General features: G+C 46.2%; 1 protein-coding gene across 1 annotated transcript; it reads right to left on the reverse strand.

Annotated features, from left to right (window-relative positions):
• Positions 1-2,802: 2,802 nt before the first annotated feature.
• Positions 2,803-21,268, reverse strand: LOC133370785 (kelch-like protein 31). Its single transcript, XM_061597599.1, has 3 exons — positions 21,183-21,268; positions 8,332-9,540; positions 2,803-4,265 (listed from the first exon to the last, which is right to left on the reverse strand). Exons 2-3 carry the CDS (start codon positions 9,519-9,521, stop codon positions 3,533-3,535), a joined length of 1,923 nt encoding a protein of 640 aa, XP_061453583.1. The 5' UTR covers positions 9,522-9,540; positions 21,183-21,268; the 3' UTR covers positions 2,803-3,532.
• Positions 21,269-22,754: the final 1,486 nt, after the last annotated feature.

Raw genomic sequence — 22,754 nt, forward strand, 5'->3', positions numbered from 1 at the left:
CTGAGTGCAGTCTGTTCCTGGGGCTCTTACTCTCCAGTTTTGGACAGTCTCTGCATGCTCAAGTCAGCATTTGTTTGGCTTACCCCTGCTAGTTCTTAGCACATGGCACATCTATTCCTTGTTGGTTTGATTCTGTTAATTAATGCTGCCGAGTGCTACTGCTCCAAGTCTGTTTTACTCAAGGCACTGACATCGTCAGTGATGGGGCCAAGGAAATATCAATCAGCAGAACCATTGTCACTGGTGTGTGTATGGGGGGGGGAGATTCTCTCTCTCTCTCTCTCTCAAACAATATAAACTATCAAGATAATAGGTTCCCTGTATTTCAGTTCTGGCTCTTCTGCAATGATTCCTCCTGGCTGTAGTTTACCCTTGACTGCAACATTTCCGTGTAGAGCAACCGGTCTTCTCTATCTGCAGTTGCTTATAATCGCTCCCCCAGCCCAGCCCTCCCCTGAAAAAAATCCTACAGAGCATACTTTGGGCTGCAGAGGCTATTGTTCCAAAACCTGGTGGCAGCTTTCAAAATCCTCTACGGTTTGCTCTCTCCCATCAGTCTTTTCCATTCCCCAGTGTTACCTTTGCAACAGGCAGGGTCTGAGTAGAAGCCCCATCATTCACAGCATTGAAATATGATATCTGCAGTGCTACCTTTGCAACATGCATCTAGAATTCTGTGCTGGAGATTGAGGATCAGAACAGGCCTTAAAATAAGCAAAACACTCTGCTGTTTTGCTGCCGTTCTTCACCATCTGGTGCTCCTTTGTTGGCAGCGTTGGCAGCCATTTGGGACTCCTTGGTAGGCGTCCCAACTAATTAGGGTTGGTTAGCTTTCTTTATTTCCAGGAGCTGGCTTCTGCATTTTCATATCCTGCATCAGGTGTGGGAAACCTTTGGCCCCCCAGATGTTGCTGAACTACAACTCCCATCATTGGCCATGCTTGCTGGGGCAGATGGGAGTTGCAGTTCAGTAACATCTGGAGGGCCAGAGGTTCCCCTCACCTGCCCTACACCATTTATTTTTTTTGTTTAGAGAAAAGGTGAGTCAGAGGTGATAACACTAGAACTTGTGGACATCCAATAAAGCTGAATGTTGCAAGATTCAGGACAGCCGAAAGGACTACTTCACACAGTGCATTGTTAAACTATGGAACTTGCTCCCACAAGAGGTAGTGACGGCCACCAACTTGGAGGGCTTTAAAAGAGGATTAGACAAATTCATGGAGGACAAGGCTATCAGTGGCTACTAGCCATAATAACTATGCTCTGCCTCCATAGCTGGAGGGAGTATGCGTCTGATCACTAGTTTCTGGAAGCCACAAAAGGAGAGTGTGCTCTTGGGTTCAGATCCCGCTTGCGGGTTTCCCACAGGCATCTGGTTGGCTACTGTGAAAACAGGATGCTGGACTAGATGGGCTACTGGCCTGATCCGGCAGGTTCTTATGTTCTTGTGCATCTTCCAACAACTGTTCCTTTTGGTTTAGATGGGAGAAGGAAGCACAGTGTACTCAGACACATTCACCTTCTGTTGCTAATGTGTGCTTGTGAAATCTACCCCTTGTCATTCCCTTCCTAGCACAGTTTGATCCACCACAGAGAAAGTAACTACTCTTTCTAGGAAGAAACTCTGCCAGCCTATATAGTGACGTCAGTAATGGCTCAACAAACCAGGGTGGCTATCGGACCTGATTTAGAGGATGGTAACTGTACTCTTATTTGAAGGGTTGCCTCTTCCAAGTTTGGGGTCAAAGATAAATGACCGTAAGAGCAAGAGGGGCCTTGGAGTTGCCCATACACACTGAGTATCTGGGCAGCAGACTGAACAGCCACACAGGTCACAGCCTTACACGCTATGGCAAGATGTTTTGCATTTCTATTTATAGTAATTATTTCTAAATTTAAATAGCATATGTTCATCTGTGTCCTCTTTGGATCTTTTTTGGGAGAAGGGGATGTTTGAGTGTTCACCTTGCAAAGAACACATCAAAGGAAAACTAACAAGAGCCCTGCTAAACCCACAAGCAGGACGTGAGCGCAATAACCCTCTAGCACTGTTCCTCAGCAATCAGAGGCACGTTGCCTCTCATTCAGGAGGTAGCATACAGCCATCCTGGCTAGTAGCCATTGGTTGCTATTATTTCTGGGATGCAACCACATATAAGAGGGGCCTTCCCTGAAGCCCACAGGGGCCTTTCCCCCTGCTGAAATTAGGATTGAAATTAGCCAATAGAACAGGCTGTGTGTGTGTGTGGCCCACAGCCATTTCCCTAGTTTGCAAATTTGTTCATGGACCCGCAAAAGTTGATCACCCTTGAATAAGTTAATGAACTGTATTTTTTTTGCTTCTTCCATTTCTTATATTGCCTTTTATTGTTATTACCATTTGAATTCCATAGAATGCAATATAAAACACATAAGAAATAATAACATTCAATGTAAGAAATAAAAGGAGCAGAAAAATACAATTAAAAGTCAATATGAATACTTAATGCACTGCTCCCGCGGTTCACAGCTGCTGTTTGTGCTCTTCCCAAACACACTATGGACCACCTGAACGAAGCTCACGGACCACCATTTGGGAACCTTAGAACAAGGCTGAGAAACCTTTTTGCAGTTAAGTGTGGCAGTCCCCAGGAGCGGAGGTAATTTATAAGGGATGACATACTGGCAATGGACAGGGCCAAAGCCAAGCAAGCTTCAATCCCTTCCTTGAAATGATTTCTCTCTCAACGGGCTGAAAGAACGCACACCGGAATGTTATTTCAAAATTCCACAGCTCCATATAGATGACGCAACAAAAACTTTGACAGCGTGCTTCATCATTTTAATTTAGACCTGAGGAACCCTATATCCCAGAGATGCAATCCATTCAAGGTAGGCCTTAAAGGTCACACCTTTTTTTAAAACCGGTGGTGATATTTGGGGGTGGAAACCAGGGATCAGGTGTGTGTGTGTGCGTGAATAGGCATAAGGATGTTTTCAGGTTTTGCTTGAAGGACCAGAAATAGTATTTTGAAAGTATTACTAAAGTAAAACAACTGTTGGCGATTTCCATGGAAGGAGAAGGTGCTGTAATCAGCCCTGTAATTTTTTCTTTCTTTCTGTGAGGTAAAGTACATGGGTGGGGAACCCGTGACCCTCCAGACATTGTGGGACTCCAACTCCCATCATCCCTGACTGTCGGCCATGCTGGCTGGGCTGAAGGGAGTTGGAGTCCAACAACATCTGGAGGGCCAGTTTCCTCACCGCTGCTCTATAGATAGAATATTCGCAGAGCTTGGAAAAGTTACTTTTTTGAATTACAACTCCCATCAGCCCAGCCAGCATGGCCACTGGATTGGGCTGATGGGAGTTGTAGTTTAAAAAAGTAACTTTTCCAAGCTCTTGGCAAAACCAAGGTGTCAATGAGATTTTTTTTGGGGGGGGGAGGAGGAGGGAGGAACTTCGCCATTCTTGTGAATCCCCTGATCATGCTGGCTGAGGCCAGTTTATGACTGCTTTCTTTCATTCCACCCACCTGTCCTCCCCACCCTTACATGCTGACCGTCAATGAGGCAACAGAGCTGGCCCTGGAGCCCCTGGCGCTTGAGCGCGGGAGGGCAACGGTGCAGCAGGAGACCCCCACAGTGCCTTCGGAAAGTTCTCCTTCCTCAGTCCATTCATTTGAGTCAGGGTTGTAGGCCAGGATGCTCTTCTGATATTTTTTCCCACTCTCATTCCAGCCACCTACCACCAGGATTTGCCCGCCAAGGGTGGCCACCCCCGCCATGCTCAAGCCGGTGGGCAGGGGGGCCATGTAGCTCCACTGATTGGTAGAAGAGTTATAGGACTCCACGGGGATGATGTCCACCCTCTCCCCCCGGGGGCTCAGCTGGCTGCCCCCCAGGACGTAGGCACGATTGGCCAAGACAGCGGCACAGTGCCAGCCTCTGGGGCTGCTCAGCCATGCACAGTCTCGCCATGAATCTGTGGCAGGGTCATAGCTGCAAACAGTGCGGGAGTAGGCGTTGTTCACGTAGCCGCCTGTCACCAGGATCTTGCCGTCGATGGCCACACTAGCGTGGCAGCAGCGGGCCAAGTCCATGTTGGCTTTGGCTTGCCAGCTATTGGCCGAAGGGATGTAGCATTCAAGGGAGATGAGGGTCCCTTTGGCGTTGCGTCCCCCGATGGCATAGAGGTGCCCGTTGAATGCACTGAGGCTGAAGTGAGTTCTTTTCTGCGACATGCTGGCCAAGTGTAGCCAGGTGCTGAAACGTGGGTCATACCTGGAGAAAGGAAAAAAATATAGCATATCATTGAGGGGGATGCTGTGCTGGATTGTGATGCATGGATGAAGGGTGGGGTCTGAATTTGCCCAGTGATGCTGTTGGGGCAGAGGTCCAGGGCCCCATGTTGCAGGTGGGTTCCCAACAGCTTGGGACCAGTTTACTTAAAACCATCCAATGTTGAGGGGGGGAAACCCACACTTTGGGGGGGTGTATTTTCTACCCCAATGATATTTTCAATGTATCGTAGTAGGCTGATATTTTGACCCTACATAACATTTGTGGCTGTGGTGTCAGAAGGAGTGTACATGACAATATCCAAACACCCAGAGCCAGAAAACACTTATTCAGTGGAGGTAGAATGTTGCTCTTTGTTGACCTGTCCAGGACCATTTTTCTATGAAAAAACAATGGGGTGTTTTTACTAGCCCAATCCATTAACAGTGGCTGGGGTTTTTACCTCACAAAATTGGATCAAGGGATCGCCTTACCCCATGTGTGCCTATTCAGTCCCTTTGATCTGCAGAACTTGCACTTCCAAAAGTGCCACTTAATGTCCCTTCCACATTTGCGAGGAGTCATTTCTTTCACGTGGCAACCCCTGTGCTCTGGAACTCCCTATTGACATGAGCCAGGCACCTTCACTATATTTTTTTAGATGCCTGCTGAAAACTTTTTTTTATTTTGGGAACTCTCTCCAGACGCATTATTTAGTTATATTTGTTTTTAATTGGTTTGTGGATTATAGTCATGTATTATATACAGGTGCTTGGAGAATATTTTTTAATCAAGCAGTTCATAAATCTTCTAAACAAATAAATGCAGCGGGGCCATAAAACAATTATGTCCAGTGTCTAAAATTACCTATCCACCACCGAGCTTGTTCTGTGCTTGTTGGAAGCAAAAGAGGGAGGTCGCTGACTGTAGGAACTAGAGAAAGCGAGAGAGACTTAAAAGGTGTACTGAATATGTCTTTTACTGAATCCAATGCATTTTGAGGCAGTCACTCTTCTTTTTGTGTGTGTGGGGGTGACTTTCTTTTTCATTGTATGAAGTAACGTGTACGACATAACATAACTTTCCTCACTAGAGGTAGCAGTTTAATTGGGGTGGGTATGGGATTTGGGGTGCAATGTTACTTACCTCTGATTTGACTTACCTGCTCGATTCTCTTTTATATACTCTGTTATAATTGATGTTAGGCCAGGCATTGCCAATGTGGTACCCTACAGATGTTATTGGCCCACTACAACTCCCATCAGCCCCAGCCATCATGACCAACGGTCAGAGATATGAAATCAGAGTTGTACCCCAAGTGTTGGGTTTTTTTTGCTGGGCTAGACATGTGTTTTTGAACTCTGATCATGCGTCCAGCTTGCTTGGGTGTGCATATGTGAAGAAATGAGGCTACTCTACAAAAGTACATTTTAAATTGGTCACTCAGCCCACTTCTGCTATTGCTGGCATGCAGCTCTTGGAAGGTTGTACAGAAGGGAATGTGGCCTGCAGGCTGAAAAAGCTTCCCCTACCCTTCCTCCGTGGCGCAGAGTGGTAAGCGGCGGTAACGCAGCCGAAGCTCTGCTCACGGCCAGAGTTCGATTCCAACGGAAGGAGGAAGTCGAATCTCCGGTAAAAGGGGTCGAGGTCCACTCAGCCTTCCATCCATCCGTGGTCGGTAAAATGAGTACCCGGCATATGCTGGGGGGTAAAGAAAGGCCGGGGAAGGAACTGGCAATCCCACCCCATATATACGGTCTGCCTAGTAAATGCCGCAAGACGTCACCCTAAGAGTCGGAAACGACTCGCACTATAAGTGCGGGGACACCTTTACCTTACCCTGCTATAATATTTAAAATCAATAAACTGATGGGCAACCTCAGGATCCTGGCTTCTGCTTTCACTCGCTCTGACTGCTCATCATGCCTGGAATGAGTTCAGCATGAAGGACTCCACAGAGTCAAGCCTTCTTCCGCTGCAAGCTGCTGCTTCGTGGATCCCCGTTGATCAGCCTGGCTTCCGACGATTTTCACTCAGCTTGGAAGAGGCTGTAACTCAGTAGTGCACCTCACGTGAACAAGCTCCTGGCTGGCAGCTCCTGTTAAAAGACCTCTGCTTGAGAACCTGAAGAGCCACTGCTGGTCAGACTAGGGATGGGAAGCCTCAGGCCTGGGGGCCAAATGTGGGCTCTTTCTGGCCCTCGAGACTCTTCCCACGTCCAAGCCCTGATTCCAGTGGCAGCTGGTGGTTCCATGTCAGGGAGGCAGTGGAATCTGCTCCGGGCTTTAGTCCAGACTTTCAGTCTTTCAAGAGCTGTCTAAGGTGCCAAACCCATTCAGCACCTTGGACAGCTCCTTGACAGTTCAGACTAAAACCCGGAGCGGATTCCACTGACCTGCAGCCAACAGCCGCCACTGGCTTATTCACATCCTCCTCCTTGAGCGTTTTGGTCTGGCTGGAATACGTCCTTGACCTCTGATAATGCTTCTTGCTTGCCTGAATAGAGAATAGAGGGGTGTGTGTGTGTGTGTGTGTAGAAATTAGCTTACTGTACAAAGCTGAAATTTGCATTTATTGCTCTGCCCACTTTTGCCTCTGGCTCCACTTGCCACTGGAACACAGCCCCTGGAAGATTGCCCAGAAGTGTATATTACTCCAGAGAGTTAAGGTATAGACGCAGAGAGTAATGTATGTAGAAATAAAATGTTTTAATACAAACGTGTATGCCGGCAAATAAAAATACTCCCCAAAGTGCACATACAATAGTGCACATAATAAAACAGAGGCGGCCAAAGGACAAATTCTATGTAGGACCCATGTCCATACAAGACAGAGGATGACAAAATCAAAACAGTACCAAACTATTATCCTAGTCCATATCCCAGAATATAAATATTAAGTAAGTGCATTTTCCCTTTTGATATTTATGACATCAGCTGCACAATTTTGCATATTTGGAGGCATTCACCATATATGGCTAATATTGTTTATGATTATATTCTTTACCCTGTACAGTCAACATCCACCTGCAAGGCCATTGAGAAAGACTTTCCAGGCAAAACACATCTGGCCAACATACGCACTTTGAATTCTCTGGGTGTATTGAGTTTTGCTAATAGGCCATTGCTTAGTAGTCAATTTAGGATTACAGTTTGGTACTGTTTTGATTTTGTCATCCTCTGTCTTGTATGGACATGGGTCCTACATAGAATTTGTCCTTTGGCCGCCTCTGTTTTATTATGTGCACTATTGTATGTGGACTTTGGGGAGTATTTTTATTTGCCAGCATACATGTTTGTATCAAAACATTTTATTTCTACATACATTACTCTCTACGTCTATACCTTAACTCTCTGGAGTAACATAGTGTACATGTTAAGGTAGATTTTAACTCTACAGTTCTCCAGAAGTGGATGTGCCAGTTGGGCTTAAAAACAAAAAAAGGCTCCCCACCCCTGGAGGAATGAATTAGAACGGGCCAATGGCCTGACTAAGCAGAAGGCAGCATTAGTGCTTCAAATGGTACAGCCCAGGAGCAGTTTGGGAGGGGCCATAGCTCAGTGGCAGAGTGCATGTTTTTCATGGCGAAGGTCTCAGGCTCAGTCCCCAGCATATCTAGTTAAAGCAGGAGTGGGAAACCTTTAGCCCCGCAGATGCTGCTGAACTACAGTTCCCATCACCCCTAACCATTGGCCATGCTGGCTTTGGAGGGCCACAAGTTCCTCACCCCTGCTTGAGGGCCGGTGTGGTGTAGCAGTTAGAGTGTTGGACTGCAGCCTGAGAGACCAGGGTTCAAATCCCCACTCAGCCCTGAAGCTTACTGGGCGACCTTGGGCCAGCCACTGTCTCTCAGCCTAACCTACCTCGCAGGGTTGTGGTGAGGATGAAATGGAGAGGGGGAGAGCCAGGTACACCGCTTTGAGCTCCTTGGAGGAAAGGTAGTACATAAAGGTAAGATACAAATGTACTAAATAATACTTCAGAAGATTTCAGGCAGCTGTCTTGGGGAAGTCCCATGCCTGGACACTCTATTCAGCCAACACCAATCATAGTACACAATCTCCATTACCTGCACAGATTGCTAATTGCATGCTTTGCCTGGTTCCGGGCATCGTTTTGATCCTCTCCTCCTGCCACATAGAGGAATCCATCCATTACTGCAACACATTGGTTAAAGCATTTGGCCGGCATCTCTGTCAGCTTCTTCCAGTTTCCTTCCTGGTCTCTGTAGCTGACATCTTTGCTAAGAGTTTTCTTGGCTGAACATGGGCACCCACCCACCACGAGTAGCACTTTATGGCTTCCTCGAATCTTGGTCCTTCTGGACTGGAGACTGTTTTGCTGGTAAGGTAGTAAGTGGTAATTCATGGCATCTACGAGGAGCCTGTGGCATTCTGGGTTCTGCATCATACACGGCACAGGCTGGACGTAGTTGATTAAGTCATGAGCTGGGATGGTGCCGAACCGAACATTGTTCAGGAGGTCGGCCGCATGTTTGAATCGCTTGGAGTCAAACTCAAGCCACTTCATGGCAATCTGAAAGACCACCACCTCACTGGGGAACTGGAGGCTGTCATCTATCAGCAGATCACTGAGCTGATCAAAGGTGAGTTTCATGAACTGTTCAGTGTCTGAGAACTCTAGGAAGTGTTCCCGGATGAACTTCCTTGCGGCGTCCTTTGCTTGGTTGAGATTGTACGTGTCTGCCAAATTGGCAATGTACATCCAGTTTTCCACGTTCATCTCCTGGATGAGGAAGTCAGTGCACATGTTGAGCAAAGCGTGCATCTGCAGGTGGCTGGCGGTGGAAATGGTGCTCCCAATGGTGTACAGAGAGAGGCTCAGCTTTCCTGTGTAGGCGTAGGCAATAACAGTGGCTAAGCCTAAGCAGGAGGCATCTTTGAGGTCCGCTTGTTGAAGGCTGGGGTTTTTTTTCAGCAGGCTTCTGAAATACTCGCTACAGGAAGACATAACCAGCTTGTGGACACTGAACGATTTTGTTTTCGTGGCAATAGTGAGGTCGCAAAGAAAACGCTCCTGGTGCATAAGGCTCATCTCCTCCAGAATGCTGGTTCCGTGTCTAGGATTTGTGACTTCTGTGGCAGTGCAGAGGAACCCATCTGAGCCATTTTCAAACAAGCCATCCAGTTGTTGCTGTTGGTCAATGTCAAGAGAAGAGTCCTCTACCGTTGTGACGTTTGTAGAGGCCTCTCTTTTCACCAGCTTGCTCTTCTTGGGGGCTTTTTTCTTGGGCGCCATTGGGGCAAAAAAGGGTTGCCTGTAAGGACATATTAAGGAGAGATCTACTTTGTAAAGAGATACCATGAAAAAATGGAAATGAACTGCCTTCAGGTCGATCCCGACTTATGGCGACCCTAATAGGGATTTCACGTTAAGCAGTATTCAGAGGGGGGTTACCATTGCCTCCCTCTCAGGCTAGTCCTCCCCTGCTGGCTAGGGCCTGCTCTGCTTGCCACAGCTGCACAAGCCAGCCCCTTCCTTGTCTGCAATTGCCAGCTGGGGGGCAACTGGGCTCCTTGGGACTATGCAGCTTGCCCACGGCTGCACAGATGGCAGGGCACGTAACCCCTGAGCCACTCACTGTGAGGTGATCTTTAGTTGGCTGTTGACACCCAGGAGACCTGAGCAGGGATTTGAACTCACAGACTCTGGACTCCCAGCCAGGCTCTTCTCCTCACTGTGCTACAAATATTGACATCCCACACAAAATGGTTGACAGGATTTGGAAGAGCCGAGTCAAGGGCCTATTGAAATTTCTGGAAAGACCTACCATCAAATGCAGCCTCCCCCCAGCCTCTCTCTATGGCATTCCAGCCACATCCTCTCTTCCCAGGCCACATCCCTCACCTGCCCTCCTTGGGTGTTTTTTACGTGACTGGAATTTCTTTTATAATGATTCTTGCTTCCCTGGATGGAGGATAGAGATTGTGTGTAGAAACTAGCCTACTGCACAAAGCAGTGGAGACTTACGGCTCTGGTGTCAGTGAAGCAGTGAATCCGCTTTGGGTTTTAGTCCTTGAAAGTGTGGACTAAAACCTGGAGTGGATTCACTGCCCCACTAACATCGGAGTCACCAGTCTCCACTGGTCCAAAGGTAAAAGTTACATTGGTTGCTCTGCCCTCTTTTGCCTCTGCCTCCATCCACCACTGGTATATGGCCCCTTGAAGGCTGCCCAGAAGGGAATGTGGCCCTTGGGCTGAAAAAGATTCCCCACTCCTGGCTTAGACAAAACTGAGCTAGTTGGCCCAATGGTCTGATTTAGTATAAAGCAACTAGGTACATTCCTTTTGCTGCCATCCCTTTTAGAAATTAACAGTGCAATCCTAACCATATCTACTCAGAAGTAAGTCTTATTGAATTCGTTGGTGCTTACTTCCAGGTTAGTGGGGCTAGAATTGCAGCCTTAGCTGAAAAGACAAAAGGTTGCGTCCTGTAACAGCTATGACACACTTGGACTAGACCCACTGAAATCAGGGGGCATGACTAATTTAAGTCCATTGATTTCAAGTATCTACTTTCAAGTATGCAGAGAAGCTGCAGTCCTAACCCCACTTTCCTGGGAGTAAGCCCCACTGAATTCAACAGGATTTACATTTGAGTAAAAATGGTTGGGATTATCATTTATGCGATCAGTTGAATACAACCTGAATAGTGTGGGGAGGGGGGAGGGGGATCACAGAACATATAGCACCTGAAAAGTTATTTACAAATGTGAACTGCTCACATTTGGCTGTTTTTGGCTGCTGCTGTTGTTGTTTGGGGCATTTGGGGCTTTTTAGTTTAGAGAAGAGGCGAGTCAGAGGTGACATGATAGAAATGTTTAATATTATACATTGTTCATTCTTCTTCTTTTTTACTTTGTTTTGTATTTCTGTGTATTCTTTGTGAGCTGCCTTGAGGGCCTTTTTGGCCAAAAGGCGGCACAGAAATAATCCATAACATATTATGCATGGCATGGAGAATGTGGATAGAGAAAAGTTTTTCTCCCTCTCTCATAACACTAGAACTTGTGGACATCCAATAAAGCTGAATGTTGGAAGATTCAGGACAGACAAAAGAAAGTACTTCTTCACACAGCGCATAGTTAAGCTATGGAACTCACCTCCACAAGAGGCAGTGATGGCCACCAACTCGGATGGCTTTAAAAGAGGATTAGACAAATTCATGGCGGATAAGGCTAACAATGGCCACTAGCCACAATGGCTATGCTCTTCCTCCATAGTAGGAGCAGAGCTTGGCAAAGTTGCTTTTTTGAACTACAACTCCCATCAGCCCCAGCCAGCATGGCCACTGGATTGGGCTGATGGGAGTTGTAGTTCAAAAAAAGTAACTTTGCCAAGCTCTGACTGTGGGAGACAGTATGCTTCTAAATACCAATTGCTGGAGATCGCAGAAAGTGTGAGTCCTGTTCTGCTCAGGTCCTGCTTGCTAGCTTCCCAAGGTATCTGCTTGGCCACTGTGAGAAGAGGATGCTGGATTAGATGGGCTACTGGCTTGATCCAGCAGGACTTTCCTCCTGTCCTTCGGTTCTTCTTAATATTTTTTTTTATTTAGATTTATGATTCACTTGTTACCCAAAGGTGTCCAAGCAGTTTCCCACGCTGTTGAAAACACATTGTTTCCATTTCTTACTTTACTAAAGATGCTAAATAATTACTAAATGATTTTACCAAACATTGCATTTTTAGAAATGGAAAATCTTCCATGGAATAATTGAAGAAGTAGAAAAAAATCCACCTCATGTCACTGGTTGGCATATGGGACATTTTTAGAGTGCCCGTGTAATAATATTCAGCACTTTCAGGTGTTGAGACAGCTTCATGTACATTTATTTATCTATTTTGATGCTGTCTTTCAAGAGAGCATAGTCAGCTGCTCTATACTGAGTCAGACCAATGGCTCAGTGTTGTCCACCCTGGCAATGGCTCTCCAGCATTTCAGACAGATAACTATTCTCTGGGCAGCTTGTGCAACAAAGAGAACGCAATGTTGTCATGAACATTATTATCATGAACAAGCAGTAGAGTAGTGGCAAATTCAGAAGTTCTGGGTCCCTTCATGATAGTCACACCATGCCCCCTCAGAGCCACTCCCCCTTCTAAGAGTATACAACTTTTTAAGATTATACAATAAAATGAGCTTTTAGTCCCTTACTTTGTTTAAAAACCTTTCCCTTGGTGATGCATTGCAACAATCAGTGTAGATCTCCATGTGCTGCCTTTCAACTAGATCTACTATTTTCTGTGCATGTGGGCAAATGTACAAAGATGCTGTAAGGCAAGGAACTTCCTTTGCTGAGTTTCCCTTCTTGGTTGCAATACTAAGACTAAAGAGGAATGTGTTGGATACCGAGAAGAGTCTTCTCTGCGGCTGACTCGCCTCCTTTCACTCTGATTGGCTCCAATCAGCAGGAAAGGACACTGAAGACATAGGGACCCTGATCCCCAAAAAGGAAGGGGCTTAAGACCCCCTAGGATCCTGGATGACTCCACCCCTGTGAACAAGACAGTAACATAACCAAATAGGATAAAACAGAGGATAAAACTAGCACTGATACACTAATCACCATTTAACATTTGAAAGTTGGGGGAAAAAAGAAAGATTATTTGCCTGGTGCTGAAAATAACGAAGTAGGCATTGAAAGGAATCTCTTCAGACGTGGGACCATTCTTAGGACACCCTAAGTTGAATGAATAGAATTTCATAGAATAGAATAGATATATACCCTGTCCTGGACGGGGTTACACTCCCCCTAAAGGACCGGGTTCGTAGTCTGGGAGTCTTTTTAGACTCTTCCCTCTCACTTGAGGCTCAAGTAGCCTCGGTGGTTAGGAATGCGTTTTACCAACTTCGGTTGGTAGCCCAGCTACGTCCCTATTTGAGTAAAGAGGACCTTACATCAGTGGTACATGCTCTGGTAACCTCACGTTTGGATTACTGTAATGCGCTTTATGTAGGGCTACCTTTGAAGACAGTTCGGAAGCTACAACTAGTGCAAAATGCGGCGGCCAGATTGCTGACAAGGACCAAGCGGTCCGAGCATATAACACCTGTTCTGGCCAGCTTGCACTGGTTGCCAATATGTTTCCGGGCTAGATTCAAAGTGTTGGTATTAACCTATAAAGCCTTATACGGTGCGAGACCACGATACCTTGCGGAACGCCTCTTCCGATATGAACCGGCCCATGCACTACGTTCTGCTACGAAGGCCCTCCTCCGGGTTCCAACTCACAGGGAGGCCCGGAGGGTGATGACAAGATCTAGGGCCTTCTCAGTGGTGGCCCCCGAACTATGGAACAGTCTCCCCGAGGAAGTACGCCTGGCGCCGACTCTGCTCTCCTTCCGGCGCCAGGTCAAAACCTTCCTATTCTCTGAAGCATTTTAAGTTACACTGATTTAATTTTAAAAATGTTTATTGTATTGGATTGTTGATTGTATTTTAGTATTATTTTGTTATTCATTGTATTTTTATGCTATTTTATGTTCACCGCCCAGAGAGCTATTGCTAGTCGGGCGGTATATAAATTTAATAAATAATAAAATAATAATAATAATAATTTATTACGGTCGAGGACCAGCAATACAAATACAAATCATCCAAATATCAGGATATGGCCCTTCCATTACAAGCCCAAGAGAATATTATATCAAGATTGAACTCCCTTAAATCTCGACTGCTTGCATCCATGCAAACTGTTAAGAAACCATCTACCCATAATGGTTGTTTGACTTCAGAACCTCCTTTAGCACCAAACAACAAAGTCAGCATCTCGCCCCGTCGGGAAAAGTTGGAAATTCAGGTGGTGGCGGAAATTAACTTTCCTGTTGATAATCTTTCCGCCCCGAATCTGTTGAGTCCCCCTGGGTGTAATGCGGCTGATAGCCCCTTTTCTGTATTGCCCAATTCTGTCAAGCTGTTGGATATGAGGGGTGTGGAGGCCAGTGAACAAGATAACATTGCATTTATAACCCCTTGCCTTGCTCCTTTGGAGAAGCGTCCCGCAAAGGTCATTTCTAATGTCAGCTGGTGGAGTCCTACGTTAGAGGAGATTTCTCCTCTTGAGGGATATAACAAGGAGCAGGAGGTCAGAGGCCTACCCAACAGGAGCATGGGTAAAGAGAAGGCTTTAAAAGCCTCTACCCTGCAGGGTGCTTCTTTTACTACATCCAGTGCCCCTAGTGAGCTGCTTGACAATTTAGTCCAATCTTGGCCCTTAACAACTCCCCCTGGCCATTCTGAGGTTAACATTTCTCCCGTAGGTAATGTACGGTGCCCCACAGTTTGACATAAGGTATCACGGCCAGATGACTTGCTATCTATACTTTCCTGGAATGTGGCGGGCTGGTCTAATAAGCTGGTCAACCCAGCTTTTTTCACTTTTCTTAACCAGCACCATATTGTAATGCTCCAGGAGACCTGGCTTACAGAGGAATTATATCACCCTAAGTTGATGATCCCAGTGCAAAGAAAAGTTGATGTGGAGACAGAGAGGTGGTCCTTCAAGTTCTCTGGTCCCAAGCCATGCAGGGCTTTAAAACAGAGGTGGGGAGCCTGTGGCCCGCCATGCCAGATGTTGCTGAACTACAACTCCCATCAGCCCCAGCAAGCATGGCCAATGATTAGGGATGATGGGAGTTGTAGTTCACTAATATCTGGCGGGCCACAGGTTCCCCACACTTGTAGTCCAACAGCATTTGGAGGGCCACAGGTTAGCCACTTCTGCTTTAAAGGAAACATCTTTGTAATCATTGCAACAATCCTGAAATGTAGACCACTATTATTATTAGGACAGTGCTAGGAGCTGTTGGGGTGTGTCTGAGGCTTAAAAGAGCAGCTTGTCCAAGACTAGCAAAGGTCTTTGTGGGGTGATTTGAACCAGGGATTTGCTACCTCACTGCTCTTCCTTTTAGCTACACTGTTTTTGTCCTCCTGAAAGAGACCAGGGTGGCAAACAAAACAATTTATGAACAAGAAAGTATTTTAAAAATAATTTAAAACATTCTTAAAAACAGCTGCAGACACTCCATCTCTGTACAATCCTTTTTTTGCCAAAATCCATCTTGGGAGAACTGATGGTGTGATGTGGGCTGTGATATCTAACTGGAAGCATACGTTGTGTTTCTGGACAAGACAGGCAGCTTATTTTCCAGGACACTCCCATGCAAACAGAGAAAAGTTGGCATACTCTTCCGTAATAATTCCTTCCACCACTCCCCTGCCACATGTGAGCTTCTAGACTTGGACACGCTGCATCTGACATCTGACCTAAGGAGGCATACAAATTCTGGCTCTCCCAAGTCCACAGGCAGGGCCAGGTATTTGCTAATGTTCCTCAGCTGTTTCTGTCCACCTTCCCTTCCCTGCTTTGAGAGGGAGGGAAGGAGATTTGAGCCTGTGGGTGACAAACCTGTTTGTTACAGGCCAGAAATAGCCAAAGTGCCTCTCTGTCTTGCATCTCTCAGAGCCGGACACAAAGATCAAGTTTCTGGAGGGTTAAGCAATGGGCAGTTCTTAGAACAGGATGGGAGGAGGCAAATGACGAAGTGCTGATCATCAATGTTGTCCTAGGCTAGGGTTGCCAACTTTTTTTACCAGCCTCTGTAGGTGTGCTTTTACCAGGAGCTTGGTCTGCATACATTGGCGAGTGTTGAATATCTGGACAGAGTAGCACTCCCTCTGAAATATCAGGTTTTCCATTTGGGATCGCTTCTGGACCCCATGCTGTTCCTGAAGGGTGGTTGCTGTGGCCTGGAAGCGTGTTTTGTGCAGCTTTAGCTAAGGTGCCAGCTTGAAGAAGGCAGGTTTGGCCACAATCACACACGCTTTGATTACATCTAGGATGGTCTGCTGCGATGTCCTCTGCATGGGGCTGCCTTAGAAGACTGTTCACACTGCTGCTGATGCCACCCCGGGCTCCTTATTCACAGACTCTGGCTGCCATTCATTTCAAGCACATGACTTCCCCCAAAGAGTTGCAGTTTATCCCTCACAGATCTACAGTTCCCAGCACCCCTAATAAACTACAGTTCCCAGGATTCGTGGGGGGGGTTGCGTTAAGAGTATGGTGTGTATGCAGCCTGTGACTTCATTGCTATTCAGTCTGTGTTGGCTAGCAGTATATTTCTAAGCCCAGTTCAAAGTGTTCCATTTGGAGCTTGGATATCTGAAGAACCCCCCCCCGACTCTGCCACTTGTGAAGACTTTCCTGAGAAGTATGTGGAACGGGGCCTTCTCAGTGGTAGTGCCTAGGCTCTAGAATTCCTTCCCTTCCTCCACAGTCTTTAGGAAAATGGGTAAAATGGACTTGTTTAGACATGCCTTCTATGCTGTTGTTGGCCCCACCCTTCTTTTAGTAAGTTAGTAGCTTATTTGTTCTTCGGGCGATTTCACTGTTACTGTTTCATGATGGTTGTGAACGGCTTTGGACTGGAGCCAACAATGGCGTGCAAAACCATTGGATCCCATGACCCTCAAATTCTTTGCCCTGTAGGGTGCAACCAAGAAGGGTCTGAGACGACAATGATGTGACACTTTCCTGGGAGTAAGACCCACTGCTCAGCGGGAGAGGGTGCTTACTTCTGAGCAGACACGTATAGGATTGCACTGTGATGTGTGCTTTGAAAAAGACACAGTACGCTCCCCTATGTACAAATCACGCTGCCTCATACTGAGTGAGACCATTGGCCCATCCAGCTCACTATTTTCTACACTGACTGGCAGGGGCTCTCTAGGGCTTCACACAAGGGACGCTCCCAACCTTACCTGGAGATACCAGGGATTGAACCTGGGGCCTTCTGCGTGCAAGGCAGGCGCTCTACCACTGCTACGGCCCTTCCCCTTCTACTTAGAAGGAACCCCACTGAGTTCGGTGGGATTTACTCTCAAGTAACTGGGTCGAAGATTCTACCCTGAGCCATTTGTGATGCTGAATGCTTCCATTACACCATGCCTGTCAAGCAGGGCTGCCCCCCACAGCACTTATCTCCACCGCTTTGCCATTGTGTGGGTGCCACCATCATCATCATGAGACGGAATAAGTATGCACTTTCTCCAGCATGGCAGTATACCCTTGGAGGTATCCGGCTGGCCACCAAAGGAAAATAGCATGCTGGTCTGGCTGGCCCCTTTGGTCTGATCCAGCAGGGGTCTTCTTCTGTGATTATGCTACAGAGCAGGTGTGGGGATCCTTTGTAGTTCAAATGTTGCTGAACTATAACTCCCATCAGCCCCAGCAAGAATGGCTAACAGCCAGGGATGACGGGAGTTGTAGTTCGGTAACATTTGAAGGGTGAAAAGTTCCCCACAGCTGTTATAAAGAATTAGTTACATGCATGGAGAAGCAGCAATCTGGCCCTCAGCTACTAGCCATGGCAGAAGAACGTAAGAGTCTGTTGGACCAGGCCAATAGTCCATTTCACAGCTTGGAAAAGTTACTTTTTTGAACTACAACTCCCATCAGCCCCAGCCAGCATGGCCACTGGATTGGGCTGATAGGAGTTGTAGTTCAAAAAAGTAACTTTTCCAAGCTCTGGTCCATTTAGTCCAGCATCCTCTTCTCACAGTGGTCAGCCAGATGCCCATGGGAAGCACGCAAGCAAGACCTGAATGCAACAGCACTCTCCCCTCCTGAGGTTTCCAGCAACTGATATTCACAAGCATGCTGCTTCTGACCAGGGAGGTACAACATATCCATCAAGGTTAGTAGCCATTGATAGCCTTCTTTGTCTAATCTCCTTTTAAAGACATGGCCGCTTAATGGAACCTCCACATCCAGAGAGAGTCTACCACTGAATAAAGAACAGTTGTTGGAGGGAGGTGGAGAAGGGTGGATGACATGGGAGGATTATTTCCTTCATGCCCTGCTAGTCGGCATGCCAATGGGGCATTTGTCTGGCCAATAGAGGAATCAGGATTCTGGCCTAGATGGACTTTTGCTCTGATTCAGCAGAGCTCTCCTTATTTTCTTAAAATATATCATTGTGGGGGAGAGAGGGGTGCCCCCAATATAGGCCATAAACAAACAAACAAACTAGAAAACAAATGTTTGGTAAACACTGTAATATAATAATAATAATTAAAAACAGCATCAACAACTATGAACTTCATTGTGAGCTAATCTGTTGGGGCACCAGATGACATGCTGTTCACCACTGCACAAACACATGGCTTGCCTAAGCTTTTGTGAGGAGATATACGCCGATTTATGCCTAAATTAGAGGAAATGTCTGTCTGAAACGTCGTCTCCCAGGTACTTCTTTCCCAAATCTCTGCTGAAGTTTTTTGCCAAAATAACAGCAAAGCCCAAAGCCCCTCTTCTCCCAGGCATTTTAGCATGTGTTTTTAAATTGTTTTACAATTTTTAAATTGTGTTTTAAATTGTTTTTAAAAGATGTGTTTTAAATTTGTATATTTGTTTTTAATGTTTTTAGTTACTGTAAACTGCCCAGAGAGCTTCGGCTATGGGGCGGTATACAAATACAATAAATAAATAAATTAAACCTGTCTCTCTCTTAAAACATATGCACACTTGGATTGCGTAACAGAAGACAGAGAGGGATTCCAGACTAACCTAGTGGCACTTAGGTCTCACTGAAATCAATGTGAGAATTTTAAGTCAGTGGGACCCAAGTGTAACTAATTTGCAGCATTAGGCATCTGTGTACATACCATATATTTAAAACACATTCCCCAACTCCCTCCCCAAGAGTCCTGGGAACTGTAGTATACTTCTCACAGAATTACTGTTCCCAGCACCCTTAAGAAACTGCAACTCCCAGGATTCTTTTATTTGGGGGGGATGTACTTTAAATGTATAGCGTGTATAGGCAGCGTACCTCCTTACCAGGGAATAGACCCTACTGAACTCAGTGGGATTTACGTCTGAGTATAGGAATGTGCTGTTAATCTGGATCCAGCCCATCCAACACAGAGTAGAAACACATTCACTGTTTTGCCGGTTCCAGTGTCTCCATCTCCTTCTTCTGAAAACAGGGGCACATGACGGTAGTCAAACCCTGCCCCTTTTTACTGTAAAACCTGGTGGGAGCAGCTTGAGTACTTTTTTTTTTTTTAATTAGGTTCAAAGAGATTTTGCAACTGATCGGCAGATCAACCCGTTCCATTAGGTGTGGCTAATGGAAATGCTTTGATCTGGCGACTAGTGTGTTTACAGCCACAATTTGCCAGTGTTACATAAATCCCTAACAATAGCAGAGTTTGGGGCAGAGTAACTGACCGATGTTGTCTATGCACTGGTAACCTCCAGGCTGGATTACTGTAATGTGCTCTATGTGGGGCTGCCCTCAAGGTTGGTCCGGAAGCTGCAGCTGGTGCAAAATGCGGCGGCGAGACTGCTCACTGTTGCAGTGTATTGCCAACATGTCACCCCGCTGCTGAAAGAATTGCACTGGCTTTCCATTCACTACCGGGCCAAGTTCAAGGTTCTAGTCTTGGTGTACAAAGCCCTATACAGCTTGGGACCAGGATACCTGAAAGACCATATTATCCCTTATATACATAGTCGATCACTGTGCTCTACAGGTGAGGGCCTCCTGCAGATAGCATCTTATCAGGAGGCCCGTTCCGCACAACATAGGAAGCGGACCTTTAGTGTGGCGCTACCTACCCTGTGGAATTCTCTTCCCTTAAATATTAGACAGGCACCATCTCTGTTATCTTTTCAGCACCTATTGAAGACTTTCCTCTTTCAACAAGCCTTTTAAGTAGAGACCTTATCCCAGTCTGCTTCTGTGTTGGAACTGCTTTTTAATATGTTTTTAAACCTTTTTAAAAAAACAACAATTTGTTTTAAAAGTTTTTTTTAAAGATGTCTTGAAAGCTTTTAAAAAATGTTTTTAAAGATGTTTTGTTTTAATGTAAAGTCTGTTTTTATGATGTTTTAAAGTGTTTTTAGTGCTTTTGTTTGCCGCCCTGGGCTCCTGCTGGGAGGAATGAGGGGATATAAATCAAATAATAAATAAACTACTTTGTTCACTGCAACTCATACACATACAACTCACATGATAAAACCAGTTGCACTCCAACTTTGGGAATTTGGATCTTCCTGCTTCCAGTGTTCAAAGCACAGCATGCACACATCACAGCACTGGACATCCTCATCAGTTATATATCTACATATCTTCCCCTCCTTCCCCCTTCTCCCATTCTGGATACTTTACTTTTGTTGGCAAAGTTTAAGCCCCACAGGTAGATTAGATCGGGATAAAATGACCAATCTGATTATGTGGACTACTCCCTCTCCCTGAATCCTCACTCATAATGAGCCACCTACATGTGATAAAGGTATAAAGTAAGAGTGCATGCTCAGGATCTAACGGTGACGGCATAAATAATTAGTGTTAGGGGATACTGAGAATGCAAAGTAATACTTTTGCTTCAGAGCATAAGAAGCACTTTGCCGGATCAGGCTAAAAGACATGGGTCCAGCATTCTTTGCAAGCATCCGGCAAGCAGAAATTGCCCATTATTACTAGACACCCAGCCACTAATTTCTTCTGTCCAACCCTGGATCAGCTCAAATACTGCCATTGCCGTCATAATTCTGGGTCATATTTAGCAATAACGTTTTGTCTACAAATAGTTTGTGTTTGCATTTGGTTCCCCCCACCAATCATGAGAACATGCATGGGTTTCAGCGGATGGAAATCTAAGCCTTCTCTGCTGCTGCTGTTGTTTTTTCCACATTCCAGTCACCAGCACAGCAGGCGTTCCTTTTTCTTAAAAAGGACTTGCTTTGCTTGGTCTGTGCCTGATTTTTTAAAGAGCTCTTGTGACCATAAACCACTCTGCAAATATTAAAGTAGAAAAAGGGCAAGCTGGTGCCTTTTGCAAGCCAGTTGGTTCAAGTCAGACAGACAGAAGGGCCCTTCCTCCTTACCTTGGTGTGGCGAGGCTGATCCAATGGTGGGCAGAGCAACCAGTGCCCTTATGCTGCACAAGCTAAGAGGGACTGGAGAGGGCAGGCAGATGTCCAAAATGCAGCAGCTACACTGTCACTCCTCCCTCTTTCCTAATTCTGCCTGGGCAGCTGACCACCCTTATCATCTCACTGATTACACCCAGCTTGAGGGGAGTGACACAAGGAGATGTTTGACAGGTCTGGAAAGAGAGACAAGCTATGCCAGCCAAAGGCAGCCTTCTTAGACCAAAAGGACTCGGATAGGAGGCCCGAATCAGCCTGGGCAGAAATGCACCCAGCACGTTGACAGCACAGCACCATGGATTGATGCAACTGATGGAGCTCAGAGGTGAGAGTCCCCAGTTCAAATCCCATCTCTCAGCCACTTCTTTATTTTGTTTAATAAAATGTATATAGCACTTGAGTGTACATGAAACCTCTAAGCTGTTTACAAAACAGCAACATTAAACTTGTCAATACAAGACAGAGCTAAAAACAGGAATTAAAACATTCAAAGTACAATTAAGATCAAGAATACTTTTTTTTTAATTTAACAAAATGTATGCATCAACTACATCATTGGCCTTCAGCTGGTGGTCAGGAGGACGCACTACCAGGTTGTGGCCTGATCTAAAGTGGGACAAAACAGCAGCACTATCACCATACAAATATATGGTAAAAAGAAAAGGGTCCCCAAATGCATGTTTGGGTTAAAGGTAGGTCTGGATCTGAAATGGTTGAAGATTGCTGAGCTTAGATGGTTTTAGTGAAGCCCCTGCTCTCTTTGCCAGAGAACTCTTCCCCTTCTATTTGTTATATATGGAGTGATGATAATAAATAATATAGTTTCATAATATTGATATTAAACACAGGAAGCTGCTTTAAACCGAGCCAGACCATTGCTTTGTCTAGCTTGGTACTGTCCACATTGACTGGCAGGATTGTTGATGCCTGTTCTACACATTTGTCAGAATAACATGGTGGAAAGAATTTCTGGGATGGTGAAGTGGATGGTGTCACTTCAGACAGGGCTGGTGCCAGACTTTTGGGGGCCCTTGGCACACGGTGTTGACGCCCTGCCCCAACACACACAAACCAACTAGTGCAGGGGCCAGCCTTAAAATGGCAGGCAGCAACTGCACGCTGATCTGTTCAAAAGCGGCACTGCTGGCCACTGCTGAAAAGTATCCAAGGACCCAGCAGGGAGGGCAGTGAATTGCAGTGCAGCCAAGTCAGGCTGGTGAGGGGCCCTTCCAAACCCCCGGGGCCCTTGGCCACTGCCTGACTTCACTGATTGCTGGCACCGAGCCTGTACGTGAGGGACATCTTTTTTTTAATTAGCCGCAAGTAACCTGCCACCTGTGCAGCCGTGGGCAAGCTGCAGAGTCCCAAGGAGCCTAGTTGCCCCCCAGCTGGCAGTTGTGGACAAGGAAGGGGCTGGCTTGTGCAACTGTGGCAAGCTGAGCAGGCCCTAGCCAGCTGGGGAGGACTAGCTTAAGAGGGAGGCAATGGGAAACCCCCTCTGAAGAATACCGCTTACCATGAAATCCC

Source organism: Rhineura floridana, chromosome 15 (genome assembly GCF_030035675.1).
Source record: "Rhineura floridana isolate rRhiFlo1 chromosome 15, rRhiFlo1.hap2, whole genome shotgun sequence".
NCBI classification, from domain to species: Eukaryota; Metazoa; Chordata; class Lepidosauria; order Squamata; family Rhineuridae; genus Rhineura; species Rhineura floridana.

Bases quoted from the DNA above. Each gene is read 5' to 3' on its own strand.
- LOC133370785 (XM_061597599.1), bottom strand. From the start codon at position 9,521: ATGGCGCCCAAGAAAAAAGCCCCCAAGAAGAGCAAGCTGGTGAAAAGA. The intron at 4,266-8,331 runs GTAATGGAGATT...TCCTTTCTCCAG, and splicing joins GCAATTAGCAATCTGTGCAG to GTATGACCCACGTTTCAGCA.